The sequence below is a fragment of the Vombatus ursinus genome, unplaced genomic scaffold (genome assembly GCF_900497805.2).
Source record: "Vombatus ursinus unplaced genomic scaffold, bare-nosed wombat genome assembly UNPS02014808.1, whole genome shotgun sequence".
Taxonomy (NCBI): Eukaryota; Metazoa; Chordata; class Mammalia; order Diprotodontia; family Vombatidae; genus Vombatus; species Vombatus ursinus.
Genome location: NW_020954586.1, coordinates 1454043 through 1476532, shown reverse-complemented (window position 1 = coordinate 1476532; position 22490 = coordinate 1454043). Strand labels below are relative to the sequence as shown.

The 22490-nt window shown below is 44.5% G+C and overlaps 1 protein-coding gene across 1 annotated transcript in view; it reads right to left on the bottom strand.

The window, feature by feature from the left end:
- Positions 1 to 22490, bottom strand: part of UBE2F (ubiquitin conjugating enzyme E2 F (putative)) — a 90830-nt gene that overhangs the window by 50745 nt on the left and 17595 nt on the right. The window contains exons 3-5 of the mRNA XM_027875358.1: positions 20307 to 20336; positions 17717 to 17782; positions 8172 to 8239 (exon numbers count right to left, since the gene is read on the bottom strand). Of these exons, the coding sequence (XP_027731159.1) occupies positions 8172 to 8239; positions 17717 to 17782; positions 20307 to 20336 (164 nt within the window). The remainder of the gene's footprint in view (positions 1 to 8171; positions 8240 to 17716; positions 17783 to 20306; positions 20337 to 22490) is intronic.

Here is a 22490-nt window from a genome sequence, read left to right as displayed (position 1 = left end):
CTGGTAGATGAGTTTCCACAATGGATGAGCAGAAGCTGAAGAAATCATGAGTATGAACTGTCCCCACTTCTCCCCAGGAGAAATGATATCCCTCAGTCTGCTGAAATGTCCATTTCTCAGTGTTTCTGCCTTAAGTAAATTATTCTACAAAAATGAGATGCCATAGTCCATCTTACAGATTTCAAGAACACTTTCTAAAGAAATTGGGGTTACTCAACTAATCAATCCACACCAAATATTTAAATTCTTAAAAAATTTCAAGTTCTAAATAATCAGGATCTTTTGTTAAAATGTTCAAAATGGATACATTTTGTTTTTGTACAACAATTGTCTCCCAACCTTCCTCTCCTACTCCCACACCTGTCGTACCTTCCCATGAAATTAAGAAAAAAAAGTTAAGCCAAAGCAATATAATATAGTGGTCATAACTGAATAGACTTTTTTTTTTTTTTTGCTCCTGTAGTTTATAATTTCTTAACAGAAAAGAAAAAAGTTTGTTTGAACATCAGCTCTCTGGAGCCCAAATCTGGATTTGATCTGAGCTGTTACCTCTATATGACTGTAGTCACTGCCCATGATGCTTTCTTTATTCTGCATCAGTTCATACATGCCTTCCTGCGCTTCTCTGAATTTTTCAAATTCGTCATTGCTTATGATGCAGTCTATGCCATTACATTTACATACCATACTTTGTTCGGTTACTGCTCAATGAACAGGACGTAACTTGTTCATAGCTTCTTGCTATTACAAAACAGCACTGCTGTAATCTGTTTTTTGTCTCTATTTGCATCTCTAGCACTTAACCCAGTGCCTGGTACATAGGAGGTGCTTAAAAAATGCTTACTGACTGACTGACTGCCACAGGCCTCCTTTGGGTATAAATTCCGCAATGCAGAGGTGCCAAACACACATTGTGACCAGCTGGCAGAATCAGATTAAAATGTAACTGGGAAATATTTAACAAAATAAATACAAATACAATAGAACGTAAGTAAAGTTAATATGTAGTTTTTCAGTCAATATGTGGCCAGGGTGATTCAGTGGTTCCAGCTTCTATCTGTGTTTGACCTCACCTGTGGTACCAGGATCCCTGGCTCACAGGATATGGACACTTTGGTAACTTCTTTCATACGATTCTAAATTGTTTTTCACATCCACTGTACCAATCCATGGCTCTATCTAGGAAGTACTAATGAGTGGGCCAATCTAACACTTCTCATCTTTTGCTGTCTTGGTCAATTTGATGGGTGTGAGCTCCAGCTCTGATGTTGTTTAAAAAACATTTCTATCATTGTTAGTGATTTGAAAACTTTTTCATATAGCTGAGCTTTTGCACTTCTTGATTTGAACATTTTCATATTGTCTGACCTGTAATTTGTTGGGGAAACGCTTCATTTCCGTACAGATTGTGAATGACAGATTTTTATCAGAAATGTTGGATAAAAAGGTTTTTTTCTCAACTCTTAACTTTTCTCTTTATTTTTAAATAAATTTTTTTGTTAATACCTTTTGTTTTTACATAATCTGCATATCCCGATATATCCTTCCCCCTGCCCTAAACTTCCTCAAAAGAAAGAATAAAAAACAGAAAAATGAAGCTGTTCGGTAAACCTGAGCCTGACATTTCTGGTTGTGCTCCACATCTCCTTATCATCACATCTCCTTTGAGGCCCAAGCTCTGCGATCAGGACAACATATTCCATTTCACTGGTCTGTCACTGTGGTTCTCTCCCTTTATGTCGCCGCAGTCATCATGGATGGCATTTCACCAATCTGTACAAGCTCTTCTCTGAATTCACCCCCTGATGTCCTGGTTCTTCCAAGCTCAGCAGGATCCCCCCATGCTCACGGCCCAGTCCGCTGCTATCTACCTTTGTTTCCAGCCTTTGTGGCTCTCTGGGAAGCACTGCTCCTCGTGCTTCCATTTCTATGCAACCCGGCAGTGGACTCTCTTGGGTCAACGAGCACGAACATCTTAGTCCACTTTCTCTGAGTCGTTCACAGCAGGGCCAGATTGTTGCCCTCTTTTCCAACGCTCATCTAAAACTGACGAATCCCATCTTTCATCAGTTTTGGCCAACTTAGGTTGAAACCTCAGGCGGGTTTTTATTTACATTTCTCTTACTATTAGTGATTTGAAACACTTTTCCTTCCGGTCATTTGTGATTCTTCTTTTAAGCATTGTTCTTCTCAGGGCAGCTAGATGGTGTAGTGGATAGAGCACTGGCCCTGAAGTTAGGAAGACCTGAGTTCAAATCCGGCCTCAGACCAAACACTTGACACTTACTAGCTGTGTGTGTGACCCGGGGCAAGTCACTTAACCCCGACTGCCTAAAAAAAAAAATTGTTCTTCTCCTTTGACCACCTACCTACTGGGGAATGGCTCATTTCCTTATAGATTCTGGATGTCTCAATTTTATCAGAAATGTTTGTCTTGGAAAGCCTTTCCCCCCAAATCATAACTTTTCTTTGAGTCTAGCTGCATTGATTTTGCTTTTGAAAAGTTTTTAAATGTTCCATGATCAAAACTATTTATGAATTTTGTGGTTCTCTTCAATGGACTCTTTCATTTCCTTCTGGCTCATCTTAGTAATATGCAAAAATGCTGACGATTTTTTCTGGATTTCTGCTGAAGCACTTAATTATCTCTACTGGCTATTTCTTTTTATTCTTAAGATCTTCTGAGTGAATGGTCATATCACCCAGAAGGAGGAACAATTTTGTCTCCTCTTTACCCATGCTTAGTCCCTTAAGTTCTTTATTTTAGTTGATGGAATTAGAATTTCTAGTGCTGAGTCAAATGTCAGAGGAGACTATACCTATGTTATTGTTAGAATTTTGATCTTTTACACCAACTTGAAAGAGCTGGCCTTTATGTCACCATAACAGCATTTCCCTAACAAATGTGGCTACAGACTACTTTAGGGCTTAAAGCACACAGTGAAAGAACTTTGAAATGCTGATCTGGAGGGACCTGTATTAAGGAACATCCCCAGGATAAAATGGGCCACAGGGAAATTTGGGAGCAAGATGGAGGAAAGTTATTTCCATACCCCCAAAAGATATACCTATTAACTGGAGAGGTGATGGTCTATGCAAAGAAACATGGTCAGAGGGCTAGTTTGTTTTGCTTAATTTTATGTCTCTACTATAAGGAAGGGTTCTTGGTGGGGGGAGGATAGTTATTGAAAAGTGATAATGATATTTTAAAAAGTCACTAAATCCTTTTTTAAAATTGGGCTATATTTGAAGTTTGATGCATAAAAAAATTAAAGTAGATTAAAGTAAATGTTCTTAACTTGTAAGCAGGAAAAATGAAATTTTGCTCAAAGCACAGTAATAGTATACTTTTAAAGTTATAAAGGGCATTATTTTATTCATCTAATAGGTTTAGCGACAAAAGGGACTTTAGTTTTAAATTTAAAGGGAAGAATTTGATTAGATAAAAAGAAAGTATACATGTTTTTTAGAAATATATCATTAACTGTGCTTAATCAGTATTCTGATAAAGAAATCTAACCACATTATCAGGAAAAATTTAAGGACAAAGAAATAGAGAAGGCAGAAAACATTTAAATATGCCTACCCCAGGGGTGGGGAACCTGAGGCCTTGAGGCCACGTGTGGCCTTCTAAGTCCTCAGGTGTAGCCCTCTGACTGAACCCAAACTTCACAGAACAAACCACCTTAATAAAAGGATTTGTTCTGTAAAACTTGGACTCAGTCAAAGGGCTAATGCTGGTTCCCCACCCCTGGCCTACTCCCAAGCTACATAATATTTGACTAGGGATCCAAAGGCAGGTCAAATGACTCCAGGCTCAGAAGATTTTCATAGGCTCATAGATTGAGAACTAGAGGGAGGGAGGGGTCATCTAGTCCAGTCCCCTTCATTTTAGAGATGAGGACACTGAGGTCCCAGAGAAACTAAGGGATGTCCCCAAAGTAAAGCTGGGTTTCTATGACATTTCCTGTCTTGGGTGCTCAGCTGCAGTCTTCTAGCTCCTCACTGCTCAAATAATCAGAACCTGAAATGAAGTTTAGTTATACTGAATAAGCCCTATTTTTTTTTAAATGAGGCTCACTTATTCCTCATAAAGATGATTTTCCCAAAAATTAAAAGAGAATCAGTATTTGATCTGGTAAACTTACAAAAAGAAAAAAATCCAGCTAACAAATGCTTTCACTTACTCTTCTACAGCACAAAGAACCAAGAAATATGACTCTAGGACTCTAAGTCTGAATTCGGGGGATCTAAAACAAAGTCCCAACCCTCCATGATCACAACAGATGCGGAGCCTCTTCGCTACATGTAAAGGAACATGAAAGAAACAAAGCCATTTTAATGCCTAAATTAATATTTAAAATTAATAAAATGGGATGCAATACAAATTTAGTTTTGATATATATAATGCAGAGGCAATTATTAAAGCTGACCTCCATTAAGGAAATGGCTCCTGCCAAAAGGTATTTGCTTTGCCTTGGCAATTCCTACTTGTGAGCTCTGCTCTTTTCAAATACATTAACTGAGCTCATCTGCCCCGACACATGAAGGAATGGCTCCTTAATAAACAGAACCCATTTATCTCTTTTTAATAATTAAGCCTAAGTGGCACATGACTGCAGGAGAGGCTCTTCCAAACCAAAAGCAACTTATTCCTGTAACCTCAAGTACTCCACACGACCCAGCAGAGGGCACGCTCCAGTCACCCTCACCTCATTCCCCTTCTTGCTGCTGACCTTCCTTGATGAGCACAATCATTCACAGATTACCCGAACACCCCCGACCTCCAAAGAGCAATGGCCGGGGTCACGCACCCTAATCCGAAGGACCACAAGTCGCCAAACCAAGCTTCGGAGAGGCAGGCCCGCTTCATTACCAACAAGCATCGCTGCCAGGAGCAGTACATCTCTGCAGTTCAAAGAGTGCCATCAATACATATCTTTTCACTCTTTTTTGGTATAAAAATAAACATATGCCAACTCCAAAGTGGAGGGCATCCAAAGAACAATGAGAAAAGGTCTTAGGGTTAAGGGAAGATTCTGGGTGGCGTCCCTGTTTCTCCTGACTGGCCTGAGAGTTATTCTGGTTATCCTAGCACAGTCACAGCCGCCCACGTGGGCTCCCCTGCCCTCGTAGTTGTGATGTTTTCATGGTCTGTCTCTTCAGTTTAAACGGAGTAGAGAACTCCTGGTGAGGCAAGGCCCTCTACCAACACACGTCTTCAGCTCTTCTACAACTTGTGCTGTGGCCCTGAGAGGGGACGGGTCCGGCCCAGATCCCAGAGGCAGATCTCCACACTAATCCTTCCTCCCTCCTCGTCCCACAACTCACCGTTTAGGCTCTGGCCCCTGAGCGATCACATCTCTGGCAACTTCACTCAGGTTTTATCCAGCTTGGAGGGTCAATGTACCTCTGGACCTACTTTTGATTTCTAATGGAGTATGCCACAAACATGGTAGTTTCACGCCCAAATTCAGCTTTAATCGACGTTGGTTTGTCAGGAATGAGTACTTATTTTCCTCACTGACTCTTTGTAACATTTGGTCTGGAAGCTCATGGTGAGAAGGTATGTGTACTTGGTGCAACTGGAAGTGTAGGTGGGCAGCGAGCCCAGTGAGAGCTGGGTAGCAGGGATACCTCCAGCCTGCATACTGAGAAGTTTATCTCAACTCAATGGCTAGAAAGAAAAAGTAGAGAATGCTATCTTGGGAAACTGAGATGAAATATGGGGGAAAGAAAGGATAGTTCTTTTTCATCTGGACTCACTTTCCCATACAACAAATCTGGTTAAAACTACCAGCATGGTCACATCTCTACCCACTCAGCAAGTGCCTTGCTGACTTCCTGGCTAGGTTAGGCCTCACACAGGAATTCCCAACAGATCAATCATGGGACCACAGTCATTGGTCACACGCTGTGACACATGATGCACTGGAGTTTTGTTTTTGTTGTTCAGTCATTCAGTTGTGTCTGACTCTTTATAATCCCAGGGACCACGGCACACCAGGCTCTTCTGTCCTACACAATCTCTCACGGTCTGTCCAAGGTCATCTCTCCATCTCATCCTCTGCCGTCTCCTTTTCCTTTTGCCTTCAATCTTTGCATTGTACTAGTGTGAAATGCCCCAAGGAGCAGAAGCTGATGGGATGCCCTCCTCCTTCTGGTCAGGGGCACCTGAAATCCTGGCAGGAGCTGACAGGGGCTCACGGGAGCCAGGATTTCTGGAGAGGAGAGGGCTGTCCAGTAGTGGAGGTGAAGGCACTTAAAAGCAGGCCTCTACTACTCGTGCTGGCTGGACTCCAGAACTAGCCATTGTCTAGTCAGGAGGCCCTGAAGCCCCACCTTCATTAGGAGGTGTTAGGTGAGGCACAGAATTAGAGATGGGGGGTCTCTAATCAAAATTCTAATTAAAGCCACAGGAGAAATTTTGCCTAAAGTCTATCTTGGCATCATAGTTTCAACCCCTGTACTTTGAGTCTCCCTGGGTCCTCTGTTTCCTTTCTATTCCATATACTCCCACTCACCAAGGTACCCTTTATATATCAAAAATTCCATCACAGTATATCTTCAACATGGATACAGCTCATAGCCAACAGCACTGATAGAGGTCACCTTTTATAACATTCCCAGAGATTAATAATACATATTTCCATAATGACTACCAAAATTTTTTAAACTAAAAATTCTCTTTTGATAGAGAAACCTCCCACAGAACCCTTTATCTGGCTTGGGCCATAATTCCCATTCACTTGGGAAATATGTGGAAGAGAAGAAATTATAATTGGGCACACTAGGCTACAGAAAGATTTCTGCTAGAAAAATTACCAATAAACAATAAAAGCAGCTGGAAAAGCCTGTGATCTATCCTTGCTTCCATTTGTTTCATGGGTTTTAAAGATACCACTGCCTTGACTTGAGTCCTAACGTCCTCAACTACTAAAGACACGGCAAATTTCAAAGGTATCAGCAAGTCAGGGAAAAGAAAGCTTGGCTTCCCACTGCATGTGATGGGAAGGCTTTCAAAAGGAGCTCAGACTGCAGTCTAACAGCTCACAATGGTGAGGTGGGAAGGAGAGAAGAGAAGGGAAGTCTGAGCAGGAGGCAAACAGAGTGAATTGGAGAAATGCTTTGGGCTAATCTCTAGCCTCTTATCCTGGACTGAAACAGTGGGATTTCACAAGAAGACAAAACAAAAAATTCCCAAGAGAACTATACTGTATGATGTCAGCTAAGAAGAGACAGAGCTCCACCTTATTAGGTTTTACTCCAACAGACAGAAAGAACAGGACCTTCATTTCTCCACTCTGGGATTAGATCAAATGACCCAACATCACCAGCGTGTTATCACATGGAGTCAGCTGATTTGCTGGTAACTGAGAACACGGAATAACCTTCGGGCAAAGCGAGGTCAAGGGGCACAATGACTTCAGAAGAGCAGAAAGACCACTCGCGTTTGGAGTGAGAACCGTTGGGCCCAAACTCAGCTCTTCTACTGACAACCTATGCGACCCCAGTCAAATCCCTTGGGTGATCCTCCAGATCAGAGGACCAACAGACCTGGCCTCCTGGGGCCTCAGTTTCCCCTTCTATCACCTGAGGGGGTTAGTTTCATCTTTTTCTGAGGTTCCTCTCCACTCAGTGTCTCTGCTCTTAGGAAGCTCATGATCAGAATAAGGGTCTCCCATAAAAGGCTGTCTGGACACTTGTCAGCACAAACATGGCAGTCACCTGTGTAATGGACACCCACCCCCACGCCCCTTTCCTCTGACAAGCACGATGTCCCCCTTTGGAAAGCCTTTCACTGGGAGGAGGCCATCTGGCTTCGGACCCCACTTCAGGTCTCATTTATCCATAATCATCAGAGCATGACTAAGTAAGTCCTGTGCAAAGAAACTATCACCTTAGGCTGTATTCAGAGAAGAGTGGGCTGTCAGGGGGCAATTCCAAACTGCACAATCACATTGAAATGGTCATAGAAATAACCCAGGGGCTGGCCACTCCTGGACACGGGAGACTCGGCCCTGAGGCCTCTCCCTCCCTCGACCACCACCCAGCAATGTCGTGTCACGATGGGGAACGGGGAAAACACAGTCCTGGGGGCAGTGGCCAGGCTCTCAAATATGCAAAAGTCCAAGAAAACAAGCAAGCAGATCAAGATGCCGACTACTCACCACCATGTTGTAAGCATCAGGGACTTCTATCTCAAACTGAAATTTTCCACCCTGGTAGTGACCCTCATCTATCAGAAAACACACACAAAGAAAAGAAAAAGAAACCTTTAAAAAATGAAACAAAAAACAAATACCACATTAGGATAAGGAGGAGAAAATGAATAATGTTTTGAAAGAACTACAATAGAAAGTCAGGCATTAGAAAAAGGGCAAGAGTTATAACCTAATTTCATTTGAACAAATCTGGCTAAAATTATTTCTCACTCACTTTCAATGATAAAATCAGAACATACACACTCAGAAAATATTCAAAAGAACAAATTGTACAGCTGTGGTCAAGACTGGAGCACCTGGGTCTGTTTCCTCGTCGCCCAAAGGAGGAGTTGATTTGGCTCAGGCGAGAAGCCTTCCCTGGCTGTCTCTCTCTGCCCTTTCCTAGAGTGCTCCTTTGCTCCCACCTCACCCTCCCCACATTTTATTTGTGTCTGTCGTATCGCTGCTAGTAGAATATAAACTCTTGAGGGCAGGCAATGCCATTTTTTCTCTTTATCTCCAGCACCTAGCCCAGGTGCTTAATAAATGTTTGCTGATGGATCGATGGACTGACACTGTCCAGGGACCCTTCCTCCAGCTCTAATGGTTAGGATTCTCTTCTATGAGAACTGACTTCTTGCCTCCAAATTTAGGTCAACCCCTTTTCAGCTTTCTCCCGATTCCTCACACTTGAGAATCCTATCTCTACACCTAGGGCTGTGCCTTCTAGTGGCAGTATTTACAATAGTTTCAGTGCGGGCCTGTCATAGCACTGTCTCTGACAATGGCTGACAGCTGCCTGGCACACGATATTCAAAACTGCAAATATTCATTTGAGGATCCAAGTTAGAGTAAACAGATTAATTGCTAATCACACAAATTCTGTAATTTGAAAATGTGTATGTCATCTTCAGATAAAACGAAGGGTTCTCCCGCATCCTAACAGACTTATCGTCTTGGCAAAGCAGCAGAGATTTGATCTTTTGTTTCCATTCAAATCAAACGAAGACCAAACATGACTCGCTCTTCTGTTAGCTTCCAAGGAATCCACTGCCATCCAATTCCATTTCCATAATGTGCTTCTGCTGGAGCACTTCAGATACCTTACACCCTGGGCTCTCTGGGGGCCTCCGTGCTCAAACCACAGGAGAAAGTGGCCAAGAAAACCTTCGAAGAGACACAGGAGACTTTTCACAAGTTCAAAGGCAGGCAAGAAATAAACAAGCTTTGCAGACTGGTTTTTCATGGTGAACCTAGTGCTGGATGAAATGTGACCTTCCTGACGTGACCACCGCAGCTGAGCCCCGGGGAAGACCAAAGCTGCTGGGGGAGCGAGGCCCCTCTCCACGGCCGCTGTTGTTTTCTCTCCGCCTCCTCTGTTTTTCCCCTCCTTTCCTACTAAGTGTGAGCACACGTCTTTCTTAGGCCCCTTCAGTCCCCTAATTTAAATTCTGTTTCTCCACAAGCTGCGGGTGGCTCCGGAGTCACAGTCAGAACACCTGAAGTGGCCGCTATCCTTCGCGTTCAAAGGTGAGACACACAGCGCTACCCCAGCCGCGCGAGCACCAGTGACGGGAGGTGCCGTGTTCACTTCACACAGAGGAAGGCTGAGTGCTGAACGAAGTTACCCACGCTTCAGAGGTGTGAGAAGTGGCCTCTCAGCCTCCCCCCTTTCCCCCCACACAAGGTAATCAATTCCAATTTTGCAAACAAACATTTTTCCTTTCTTTTTGCTCAAAGTCTCTCTGTAAATTTGGCTTGACAATGCTGCTTTGAAACTTGGAAATGGCAACAAGGCACTTCTGGGACGTGTGGTGAGTCAGTTACTACTTCTCCCGTACAGGTGACTCTCCCAAATCTGAAAGCCACACTCACTTTACTCACGCACACACACATCCACATGGTCACCAGGCCTGACGACAGACCATCCAGTGAGAAATTCCAGTGTCTGAGATTCCAGAAAGGGAGGCTATTCTGCAAGACCACTGGACTGGACAGTAGGAGGCCTTAGTTTTAGACCCAGTTTTACCACTAAATCTTGGATGACTTGAGGCAGCCTGGATCGAACATTTTTCACTTGGCAATCTGAACCACTGAGACCCATCTACTCCACCTCATGTGGGTTAGCTTTTTAATACCTCTAAGAGCCCCACCCATTACGGGGCCACCTTTCCTGCTTCCTCGGGAAAAAGAAAGCGGCATCAACAACCACAACAACGACAAAAAAGAAGAAGGGGGCATTATTGTCCCGCAACTCCTGTCCAACACTGGGCTGGCTGTTGCAAACATTCTTTTCCCTAACAGCTCACAGCATCTCCAAATACCATCAAAAGCAAAATCATACAAGAAGGCTCCAGATAAGTCTTGATGCAGGGATTCAGAATACCAAGAACACTGAGATGCTGAGGCCAGGACAAAGGCCACCATGATCACAGTGAGGCAGGACTTTGAGAAAGCCAGCCTGTTGTGTCCTGTCTTCCAATTGGTTCCTTGCTCCAATCCAGAGGCTTTCTTAACACGGAGTCCATGAACTTGTTTTAAAACTAGTCTGCTAACCATATTTCGGTATGGTTGGTTTCCTTTGGATTTCTCTGCATTTCATTTCATGCAGTTGAACATTTTATCCTGAGGAGGGAGGGGTCCACAGGCTTCAGCAGACTGCCAAAGGGGTCCATGACACAAAAAAAGGTTAAGGACTGCCACTCTAAGAAGATGCCCTCAGGCAATCATGGCAATATAAACCAAATAGGGTTCAGGGACAGATTGGAGAGGACGTGATATATTAAAGTAGCTCACAATGACCTCATGGAATAGGCAGTATTTTTATTACAATGCAACCTCGGGGCTATCCTCCACTCTTCTCTCTCTCTCTCACCCCCCATCTCCAATCCACAGTCAAGTCCTGTCATTTCCTCTTCCTAACCTCTATCCAATAACCCCCTTCTTTCCTCTGACTCTGCTGCCACCACCCTGGTGTAGGCCCTGGCCACCCCAAGCCTGGACTATTGCAATAACCTGCTGGGGGTCTGCCAGCCTCGATCTCTCCCCACTCCAATCCCTCCCCTCTTGTCAAATTGGTAATTCGTAAAGCACAGGTCTAATCATATCATACCCCACCTCAAAACAAACTTAAACTTCAGTGGCTCCCAACTACCTCTAGGATCAAATACAAAATCCTGTTTGGCGTTCAAAGCCCTTCGTGATCTGCCCCTTCTTACCTTCCCAGCCTTTTCACACCTTACTCTTCTCCTAGTACTCTGTGATCCAGGGGCACTGTGTGCGTTCTCATTGGCTGGTTGTCCCCCGTGCCTGGAGCCCTCTCCCTCCTTATCACCACCTGGTTTCCATCAAGTCTCCATTAAAATCTCATCCTCTGTAAGAAGCACTAGTGGCTGGCCCTTCTTAGTCCTGCCTCCTTCCTTCTGAGGCTAACCTCAGTCTGGCCTGGATGTGCGGTTCCAGGCAGCTGTTCACAGGTACCCCCAATAGACCACGCGCTCCCTGAGAGCAGGAACTATTTGCCTTTTTTCTTTCCTTGTAGCCCTGGTGCTTAGCACAGTGTCCGGCACGAAGGAGGTGCTCACGAGTGCTAGTGACCGGCTGACTGGCTTTTGCCCAGTGTCATAAACTCAACTAGCACCACTCATTTCAGCAGCTTCGCTGAACGGGTGCCGTGCAGTCAGGGTCTGGGCTGGGGCTTGGGGGGAAGAGCACACTGACTAGAGTTTGAGGAGTCCACAAAACAAGAATGCTAGGGGCAGCTAGGTGGCGCAGGGGATAGAGCTCCAGCCTGGCAGTCAGGAGGACCTGAGTTCAAATCTGGCCTCAGACACTTGACACGTACTAGCAGTGTGACCCTGAGCAAGTCTCTTAACCCTGATTGCCTCACCAAAAAGCAAAAAACAAAACAGAAAAACCAAGCATGCCCCCCCAATCATCCTGTGCCTTAGGATGTTCAGTATTAAAATGCAGCCTCACAAAATGCACCATACCTAACAGTAGCTACAACCACAAAAAGGGATGAAGGGATGAAAGGCAATCTATCTGAGGAAGTATCTGTTGCCTTCAAAAATATTCCTACCAGAGAAATCAGGCAACTTTAGGCACAAAGAGGATGTCCTGACTTGCCCCACCAATGGGATGGGCTCCTATTTCTCACTCCAATTTTCTCTTAAAATTCCAGTCTTGAGAACAATCAGCTAAACAGGAGAAGACTGTGAGAATATTCTAATTTTCTCCTTACAATTGATATATTTTTGCCTTTAATATACACAAAAATCTTTGAAGAGAAAGTAAAGATTTAAGATCTAGGGCTAAATATTAAATTCACCAAATTTCCTAAAATAGCTTAGGCAGATATTTCATGAAAAACTAAAAATCTCAAATATGGAAGTATGTTTAATATGATTGTACACATACAGCTGTCTTGCATGCCGTATTGGGGAAGGAGGAGAGGAGGGGAAGGAGGGAGAAAAAAATTTGGAACTCAAAATCTTATAAAAGTGAATGTTGAAAATGAAAAAAAAAAATTAAAAAATTAAGAACATCAATTAACAAGTGATTTATCTGATAAACAGTACACTCTACTTGAAGTTGTAAATGAAATATGATTTTCTGATACTTAATAAAAGGGTATTTGGAGGAAGTAATAACCCCCAAGATAAAACCTTCCCCCCAATCACATAGATAGATCCCTTTGCCTGGCGCTCTACTCGGTACTGATCAACCTTTGCCTAGCACTGCCAGGCTTTACGTGCACAATGGACTTCCTTCGTCCCCCAGAAGGCTCTAATCGCTTTGAGAAGAGCTTGTATCACGCCCACATCGTACCTGTCTTTGGTTCTCCTTTGCCTGGCATGGTGCCACATATGTCACCGTTGCTTAAGAATGTAATAATGAAGTGGGGTGTGACAAACGCTTCCAAGAACTAAACTTGGCCCAGTCAGGGGAAAGTGGAAGGTGAATTCGTCTCTTATCATGTAGGCCCTGGGACTTGAGTGAAAGGTTGAAACAGATGAGTCACAACTCCATTCAGAAATCCAGGTCACCTCATTCCTACTTCCTGTTAAATCAATCTCAAACAACCAAAAATAGCAATAAAAAAGAAAAGGCTAGGGTCCAGACCTGGGAGTACACAGGCCTAGCTATCTCCCAGGTAAGCAAACTCCCTCTATGAACGCAGGTCAGCCCCTTCTCTATAAATCAGTCTTAGAGGTTACCTAGAGCACTGAGAGATTCAGGGATTCGTCCAGGGTCACACTGCTAGAATGTCAGAGGCCGGCCTTGGACCCAGGGCCTCCTGGCTTTGAAGCCTGTTCTCCACACTCTACGTCAGGCTGCCTTTAATTTAAAAAAAAAAAAAAAAAAGCTTCAAATAAATCCCAAGGGAGATTTTTATTAAAAATATCTTTCTAAAAAAAGGTCATCGAAGCATTTTAAAAAATAGAATGAAATTCAGAGAAAACAGAATGAAGTTCAGAGAGCTTTGAAAGTAACACTGGATTTTTAATTTATTTAAAGCCATGTTATTGAGGTTCACTGTTCTGCCCTTAACCCTCTTTCCCACAGTGGCTCCTTCAAAGCTTTCCACCCGGCCTCTGACGTCACCATCACCAAGAGTGGCTGCTTCTCGCTCCCTCCAGTCTCAGCTAAGACCGCACTTTTTGTAGCAAGCCTGTCCAGGTGCTCCTCAATCTTCCTGGCTTCTTCCCACCGAGATCCTCGCCAAGGATCCTGTCATACCTGGTCTGCAGATAACGGCCTGCATGTTTTCTCTCCCCTTTAGACTGGGAGCTCTTTGAGGGCAAGGAGGACCGTTGGCCCTTCTTTGTGTCCCTGGGGCTTAGCACAGTGCCTGGCACACAGTAGGCACTTAACAAATACTTCCTGATTTGGAAATGCTTTGGGGGGGAGGGGCAGAGTCATTAAAATCAGAATTTAAAAATTTTAAAAAATCTTTCTCAAATCAACACTACAAAAAATTCTGTGTAGAATTTAGAGCAGGCTGGGTCAGCTCCCTGTATAAATGCCCATGGGATGTCTGTGCTACACCATTAGAAGAAAGGCTTCTGGGGGGTTTATGGCATGCTAATTTTCTCAAGCTTTAAATCTGTATTAGACCATTATTTAGGAATTCAACTCCTCTCTCTTCTATAGTGTCCTGGCAACCTGCTTTAATTTCCCAGGACAAAAAACTTTAAGGTGCTATAAAATGTGGATTATTAACATTATTTCGTCCCACCCAGGGCCTGGCCAGTACACGTGCTGCCCTAGAGGCCAGCCCCAGAGAAGGAGCATCCTCTGTCACCAACCGAGGCTAGGAATCGGGACAAGATGACGCATAATGGGGTTACCCCAATGGAGAAACATTTCAGACTCTTGCAGCCTTTTGGCCGCTGGCAGCTGCCAGGCCAAGCCTTTTTCCTCCCTAAAATGGGGCTCACCAGTGCACCTGTGTCACAGGGCTTGGGTTGCAGGTGCTCTCTGAATTAATTTTATACAAATGTAGCGTGAAAACTGGTCCAGGTGCCACCATGTTTTTATTTAACACAGAAATGCCAAGCCTTAACACCTCTGCCCGCAGCACTTCTCAGGTAAGTCATGACATCGTTATGACCTCAACCCCAACACTAACCCTCAAGCCACAAAGAGCAGCAAACAAAAAGAATGTCCAGATTCCCTGCCAAGTCGCCAACAAGCCCACAAGCATCCTCCGGGGCGGTGAAACCCCAAACACTGGACACAAGGGGTGTCACAAAAGAGAAGTGATTTCTCTACCAAATCCTCAGCCCCCAAAATCTGTCACGCACACGCCTCTTTTAAGTGTGATAACAAAACAATAATAATGATTACCAGCACCACCAGAATATCTCTGTGTGCGTGATTTCCTGATTGTTCCCTAATTCTAATACAGAGAAACAAGTAATGACAATACCTTCACTTAAGAAAATACACGTGAGTGTATGACCTTTATCAAATTGCTTACTATCTCAGGAAGGGGGGAGGTGAAGGAGGGAGAAAATGGGAAACTCAAAAACATGTTTTTCTTATTTTTATTTAGTATTTTATTTTTCCCCAGTTACATGTAAAAACAATTTTTAACATTCATTTCTAAAATTTACTCAAAAAATTTTTAAATGAATGTTAAAAATTGTTTTTACATGTAATTAGGAAAAATAAAATATTATTTAAAAAAAGAAAACACATGTGAAGCACTCTGCAAACCTCACAGCTATATATGTATATACCTACGTATACACACACACGCACGCACGCACGCACACTCATACCATTATTATTATATTGGCCATTTTGAATAGCTATGGACTTTGGACGGCTGTTAGAAAGTCAGCCAGATGGCACAATAAGCGGATTGGAATCAGGAAGACTTGAGTTCAAATCCTGCCTCAGACACTTCTTAGCTGTGTGACCCTAGGCAAGTCATTTTGCCCCTGCCTACCTCAGTTTCTTATCTATAAAAAGGGGGTGATTATCATAGCACCTCCCTACCAGGGTTGTTGTGAGGACCCAATGAGATAGGAAGAGGGCTTTGCAAACCTTTAAGGGCCATCTAAACGCCAGCTACAAAGCTCATGCATTTTACTTTTCTAGGCCACAAGACTACTGGGTATAAAGTATGGGTCAGAACAAGTCTGCACAGCCCAGCAACTAGTGACGGCCAACAGAAGGAAGGGGCAGAGGTGATACGAGTCTAGGGGCACGGAAATCGGGGGCTAATGGTACAACCCCCCAATTGACACCTACAAGGCAGGCACACAACCACTGCCTGTCATGGTGGTTCAATGTCACTGAGAAAGTGCTTCTGAAGAACGGCCTTTAACACACTTGACACACTGACACAGAAGCGCTCAGTCACTTAGGAAGAGAAGCAAAGATGATAAGAACAGATTACAAAAGGAGTGGTTACAAAAAGGACGGATTCAAACAAATGTACCCTACCGCTCAGGCTCTGCGGCTCTCACTCACACAAACGGGGTGCCCTTGAACCTGAGTGTCCTCGTCTGTAGAATCAGGGCGCCAGACTGGATGACCTCTAAGATTCCTCGATGCCAGAGAATCAAGTACTGCTGTGCTCTGGCCAGCCAATGCCCCCATCCCAGCCCACGTACTGTGCCCCACCTCACCCTGCTCTTCTCCCCTCCCATACACAAAGGTGGATGTTTCTCTGGGGCATCTCCCCAAAGCCTTGGCTGTGAGGCATCAGCACGTAGTAGAAAGACCCTGGCTCTGGGTAGGGTCCTTGGGCTTTTCCTAGCGACAACACTGATGGGCTGGGTGATCCTGGTCAAGGCACTTAAACTCCCCTACCCTCAGTTTCTTCATCTGAAAAATGCAGATAATAATTGCTCTGCCTGCCACACAGGGCTAACACAACGACTGAATGAGCTAATGCGTATAAAGTGCTTTGTAAACTGAAAAGCAATAACCTAATCAAATATAACCACCAGCTCATGTTTCCACCATCCACTAACTTAATCAGCTAGCTATGTGGCTATCAGGGGCTCTCTCCTCCCTCTACCCCACCCCCAAGCTGCTGTAATCCTCCCAAAGGTGGAACAGGGAGAATTGGGGGGCGATTGTTCTGCTTACTTTGAGGGAGAATGAAAGAAACAAGTGATTCTCTTGCAGGAAAACTGTTTTGGGCTTGTAGTAGGCCAAGGAGTGGGAACAACTTCACTTCTTCCCCAATTCATTAGCTTCCTGCCCAGCTCCTGGACCCTGTCTGACTGTCCGCTGTCCCTCCATCCATCTCAGCTGTGTCTGCCCCAAGATAAGCCTGGCTCCTAGGACGCTGAGGCAGGAGGACTTGTCAATCAGATGCCCTTGGCGTACTCTCTGCTGGACAAGGGAAGGGCACAGTGGAGTCCCTCCCAAGCCCCTATCTGACCAAAAGGTCTTCAAAGTCCCCTATTCCCATCTGAGCTAACTCCAGAAAATCCCACACAGAAGTCATACTATTTATGTCAACTGCTTAGTGTTTCTGCCTAACTGCTCTGCAGCACAATAATGGTAATCTACCATTAAATATCACACGAAGTTATGTTGTAAATTTTATGATTACATCAAAAATCCTGTGTAACTATGTTCAGCTTTTTGTCATTTGTTAGCCACATACCATATTCACTCATGAACAACTTTTAAAAACTAAAGGAAACACTGTCAATGAGGAAGCAAACAAATCACACCAAAAGTTGATTCAAATAGATAAACTTCATTGCAAAAAGTAATGATAATTAAAAAGTGGAAGAGGATTTTTTTTTTAAGTCTAAAGGTTTTAAAAAGAGGAAATTCCCTTTCCTTTCTAAACATTCTCCCGCACTGCACGTCCTCCTCTGATGCCTGTTATGGCCTGGCAGGGACCCCAGATTCTCCAGCTCTAGAGGCCTATGGGAAGCTGGAAGGGTCTCATATACACATAAAGAGGGGTCGGAGGAGGGAGGGCCCCACTGATAACCCCACGCATGGATCTACAAATTATCCAAAAACATTACCTGGGGTGACTGTTAGCTGAAAGTAGTGAAGCTTGTTTGGATCAGGAAAATTCACTTTACATGTACCTACAAAAGAAAACAATCGTGAGGAAAGTGTGACAGCCAGAGGGAAGACACCCAGCATAGTGGGAGCTGTGGCTCATGGCCACGACTGACTGACGGTGTAGACTGTGAGTCACTGGGCCACTTAGCATGCCACAGGTTCCGTGGCAGAGTGCCAGGCAGACTCCCTCCAAGTCATGCTGTGTCCTGGCCACAGTGAAGGCTCCAGTTGGAAAAATCAGTAAACGTTTTTAAAGTACCTACTGTGTGCTGGGCACTGTGCTGTCATTTGCACACTAGGAGGAGGAGAATCAGCGTCCTCTGGGGTCACTGCCTCCCAAGAGAAAAGCATCAGCACAGGTGCAGGAATAGAGGCCAAAGGAGAGGAACAGGGCCAGGCAGTGTCCTCTGAAAGGAGTCTAGAAGCCCAGAAGCCCTTGGGTTTCATTTTACACAGTAGCACCAGTCCCTCCCTCGGAACACACCAGGATCTTGATTGTTCTATTATTATGTGACTTTTTAAATAAGAATAAGCAGAAGGAAATCCAACTATGACATATATTTTTAGGCAAACATAAAAATACAAAAGAGATATAATTTACTTGGGAGGGGCAGTTAATTGTATTAAATTTTCCTTAACACCTTGAATAAGGTTGCACAGATGGGATTTGTCACTGAGATAAAGATTTATTGTTTTTTTTTGTTTTGTTTTGTTTTTTTAGGCAATTGGGGTTAAGTGACTTGCCCACGGTCACACAGCTAGTAAGTGTCAAGTGTTTGGTCTGAGGCCGGATTTGAACTCAGGTCCTCCTGACTTCAGGGCCGGTGCTCTATCCACTGCGCCACCTAGCTGCCCTGAGATAAAGATTTATTGAAAACAGGGGTAGCATTAAGCTAACCATCCTTCATGTCAATGTTCAATTGGCATCTCATTAGCAAGGCACAGACATGACAATGGTGATGGTTCCAGGACAGCTTTCTGAAACGCATGAATCATGGCTCTCCTTGTGAACAAGGAGTCTGTGACCAAGAGTCACCAGAAAGGAGATGGCCGTGCCACCTCCCTCGATAGCGTCTGCCAACACGGGCGATCTGTTTCGTGTGACTTTGTTTCTCCATGTGGATCCTGAAGTTCCCATATTTCAGTGCAAATGAAAACAGAAGACTACGTGAGCTGCTAGAAATGAACATAACAAACGCCTGAGGATCCCCCAAACAGAGGCCCCAAGTGACTGTTTAAGACACTTCCCAGGGCTAGCTCTTCCTCACAAGCCCTCTGGCCACGTTGGGCCCTCCTGTGCCGGGGCCTGCTTCCAACGTCCCCAGGGCCTCCACACCACAGTGCCACGTGGCATTGAAGGAGGAGTGTGGGGTAAAGGAACCAAGAAACAAAGTGGTTTGTTTTCCACTTCTGTCTTGTTCGTGAACTTACTTTTCTCCAGGCCTGAGTGGAGCTTTTCTCTACAGTTTCTTCTGTCAATCTGCTGACATGACATTTTCAGGGACAGTTTTAGGTCATGGAATCATGGGATCCAGGGCTTACCCGAGGGCCAAAACAAGTTTCTCCCCCACCGGTGATTATAAGTAGAGGGGGACGAGACTCAGCCAGGTACGCCCACTGCCAATGCTTCTCTACCAACAGCTTTAACTAGAAGTGAAACCTTCTACTTGTTTTCGAGGGGGTTGTGGAAAGATTTTTAAGCTTACGACAAAAGCGTGTCATTGGCATTCTGTGTCCTGCCTCAGACTGAGCCACGGAGACTCCGGTCAGCAAGGAATACTTGGATAAAACTGCCTCTGTTCCTTTTTTCAGTGGTGGGTGTTTTGGGGGACGGAGAAGAGGGACTGTGTGAAACTCATTTATCTTGGCCCGATGAGGAAGGACAGCTGGGTGTGCTTTTCACTAGTAAGGGTATCAAATCAAATCTCATTTCAAGGAAAAGACTTGTTTTGATTTTGCCTCCTAGATTACTGAATAAAATGGAGCCAAAGCTACAATTCTGTAAACTAAAACAAAAATGGAACATATTCTTAGCATCACCAGTCCAGAAAAAATGATGCATAACTGTGCCCTTTCTGAGATGAGGATGTGAGGAGCCATTAGGATTTGTACAGATGGACAGGATAAGGAGGAGTCTGAAAAGGTAGACATCCGCAAAACTGAGTGAACTAAGGCTGAAGAAGAAGATTTCCCTCTCTCCACCTTTCCCATTATTTGAAAACAGGCCCTTGGGAGAACGACTGGTCATAACCACCACAATGAGTATGAGCTTATATGTAGCCTATGCCTAACAAGATCACACAAAGTGACTTTGCTTCTCAAGATTTTCACTTGTCTTTTAAAAAGGCAGCAATGTTACCTTCATAGAAAGTGGGGTAGGTGGGATGGGGCGGGGGTGAGGAACCTCCCTCACAGTGAAAAGTCAGAAGCTAAAGTGAAGGCAGAAATGGGTAAAGGGTAGACTTCCTGCAAGATTAAAGAACACAACGCCCTCCGTGGAGTCACCGAGGCCCACAGAGACTCTGCCACGGCCGGCTGGGTACTTACAAGGTAAATTGGCTTCAAGCTCTGCAACCTCTGTAGAAAACAAAAAGACTCTGGTTAGTGCCAGTTAATTAATGCATTTTCAGACAAAATCTGTCCCCAGTGGACAGAGGCTTCTAGAATATTGAAAGACCTCAGTACAAAGAAGTTTGACTTTCACTAAATTGGTGAAAAATCTAAACTCCAGATTTTTAAAAGAAGTAACCCTGAGGACAAAGCAGGCTAACGTGCTCTCTACAAGGGCCTTTCCAGAATAATGCCAGTGACCTGATGTTAGCACAGCAGCTCTCTGACAACAGTGTACCGTCCAAAGCAGATCCAACACTCCCTCTGAAGTCTCTCTTGGACGGCCTGCATGTCACTCAGAGGCCATGAAAGAGACATGGCACACTTTTTTCCAGAAGCTACGCAGATGAGTTTCTGCTGATATTTATACTTATTTCTTGTCAGAATACTGACGATGATAATAATGACTCACATTTATGCAATGCCTCGGATACAGCTGCTAACAAAAACTGTTTGTCATCAACGCCTGGCCTGTCATCCGTCCAACCAATATTCTGAGTATCTTGTCCCAGGTTTTAGAGAGGGTCAGGCTCAGAAGCAGGGGGACAATTACTTATTTTCAGCCAGTGGAGCCTGCAGCCTCCCTGACACTGGTCACTCCTAGCAGCAATCCTATGTTACACATGAGATGGGTGGTTGATGCAGTAGTCTCTCTGTTCGGTGCTGCCAAGAGGAGGGGAGAGAACTCGGGCCCTGGCCTGTGTACACCAAGTAATGGAGAAGCAGGCAGTGGCCCTGGGGGAGGGGAGGGCAGAGCTCGGAGTTAAGGAAACTAGCAAAGCAGCCTTAGGGGGGAGGTCAGTCTTAACAAAAGGATCAGGAAGGAGCAGCGCCCCACAAGCCAGAGAGGAGAGAATCTAGATAAGGTGAGGGGTCAACAGCGTGCAGGTCTTAGGGCGTAGGAACCATGAGGAGAGGCTGGGCCAGGAAGCTGCACTTGCAGCAGGCAGAAAAGGGAAAGGGAAAACAGCTAGATGTGCTGAAAGCAATACTGTACCCTCCACTGTGCTTTGAGGTTTGCAAGGCAATTTGCAATTTCCTGTAATGGGGTGGGAGGGATGGGAGTGTCACAAACCTTCTGCGGCTTCTTTTATGGAAAATGAGGCACTGAAGGTCAGAGGGGAAATGACCAAAGATTTTCACAGCATCTCAGGGCAAGGGCCCAATGCCCACAGCCACCATAAAATCCCCCGTATAATCACACACCTCTAATGGCCCTAGTGGTCAAGGACGGATCCTACTGCAGCTGGTGATACAGTGGATAGGGTGCTGGGCCTGGAGTCAGGAAGACTGGAATTGCAAATCCAGCCTCAGTCACCTACTACCTGTGTGACCTGGGCAAGTTACTTCATCGCTGCCTGCCTCAGTTTCCTCATCTGTAAAATGGGGATATTGATAGCACCACCTTCACAGGGTTTCTGCGAGGACTGAATGAGATCATATTTGTAAAGTGCTTAGCACAGTGCCTTGCACATAGTAGGCCCTAGATAAATACTTTTTTTTCTTGTCTCCTTCCCCTTATTGTTGTCATTCCCAGTTATTATCTAGAAGTTGTTCATTTGCCCTTTTAAACTTCCCAGCCACAGTAATTCTCACAGGCAACTGTGGGGTGGGGGGGGGGCGGGTGGTGGTCTCATGCCAACAACCATAAGATGTATAAAGGTTACTGAATGAGTCTGGCATATCTAAGTAGTCAGTCAGCAAACATTTATTCAGGGAATACTATATGCTAAGCACTGTGCAAAATGGATACAAAATGGACCAGATCTGTCCAAGTTTCTATAACTATCCAACTTCATCAGCAGTGAATGAGCAGCCATCCCCTGCAGTCTGGGTGTGCTTCACAGAGAAGTCAAGATGGCGCTGAAGCTAAGGTGGGACTGGGCCAAATACATGCTGTGGGAAATAACCCTGAAAGCACCAAGGGATTGGTTGCTGTTATCATTTGGTTTTCATTTTATTTTTTTTCAATTAGCAAGCATTTATTTTCTCACTCTATCCCAATTTAAAAAAAGAAAACGAAAACCTTGTAACAAATATTCATGGTCAAGCAAAACAAATTCCCACATTGGTCATGTGCCAACATGGATGTCTTGCTTTGCATCATGAATTAAGGTATTG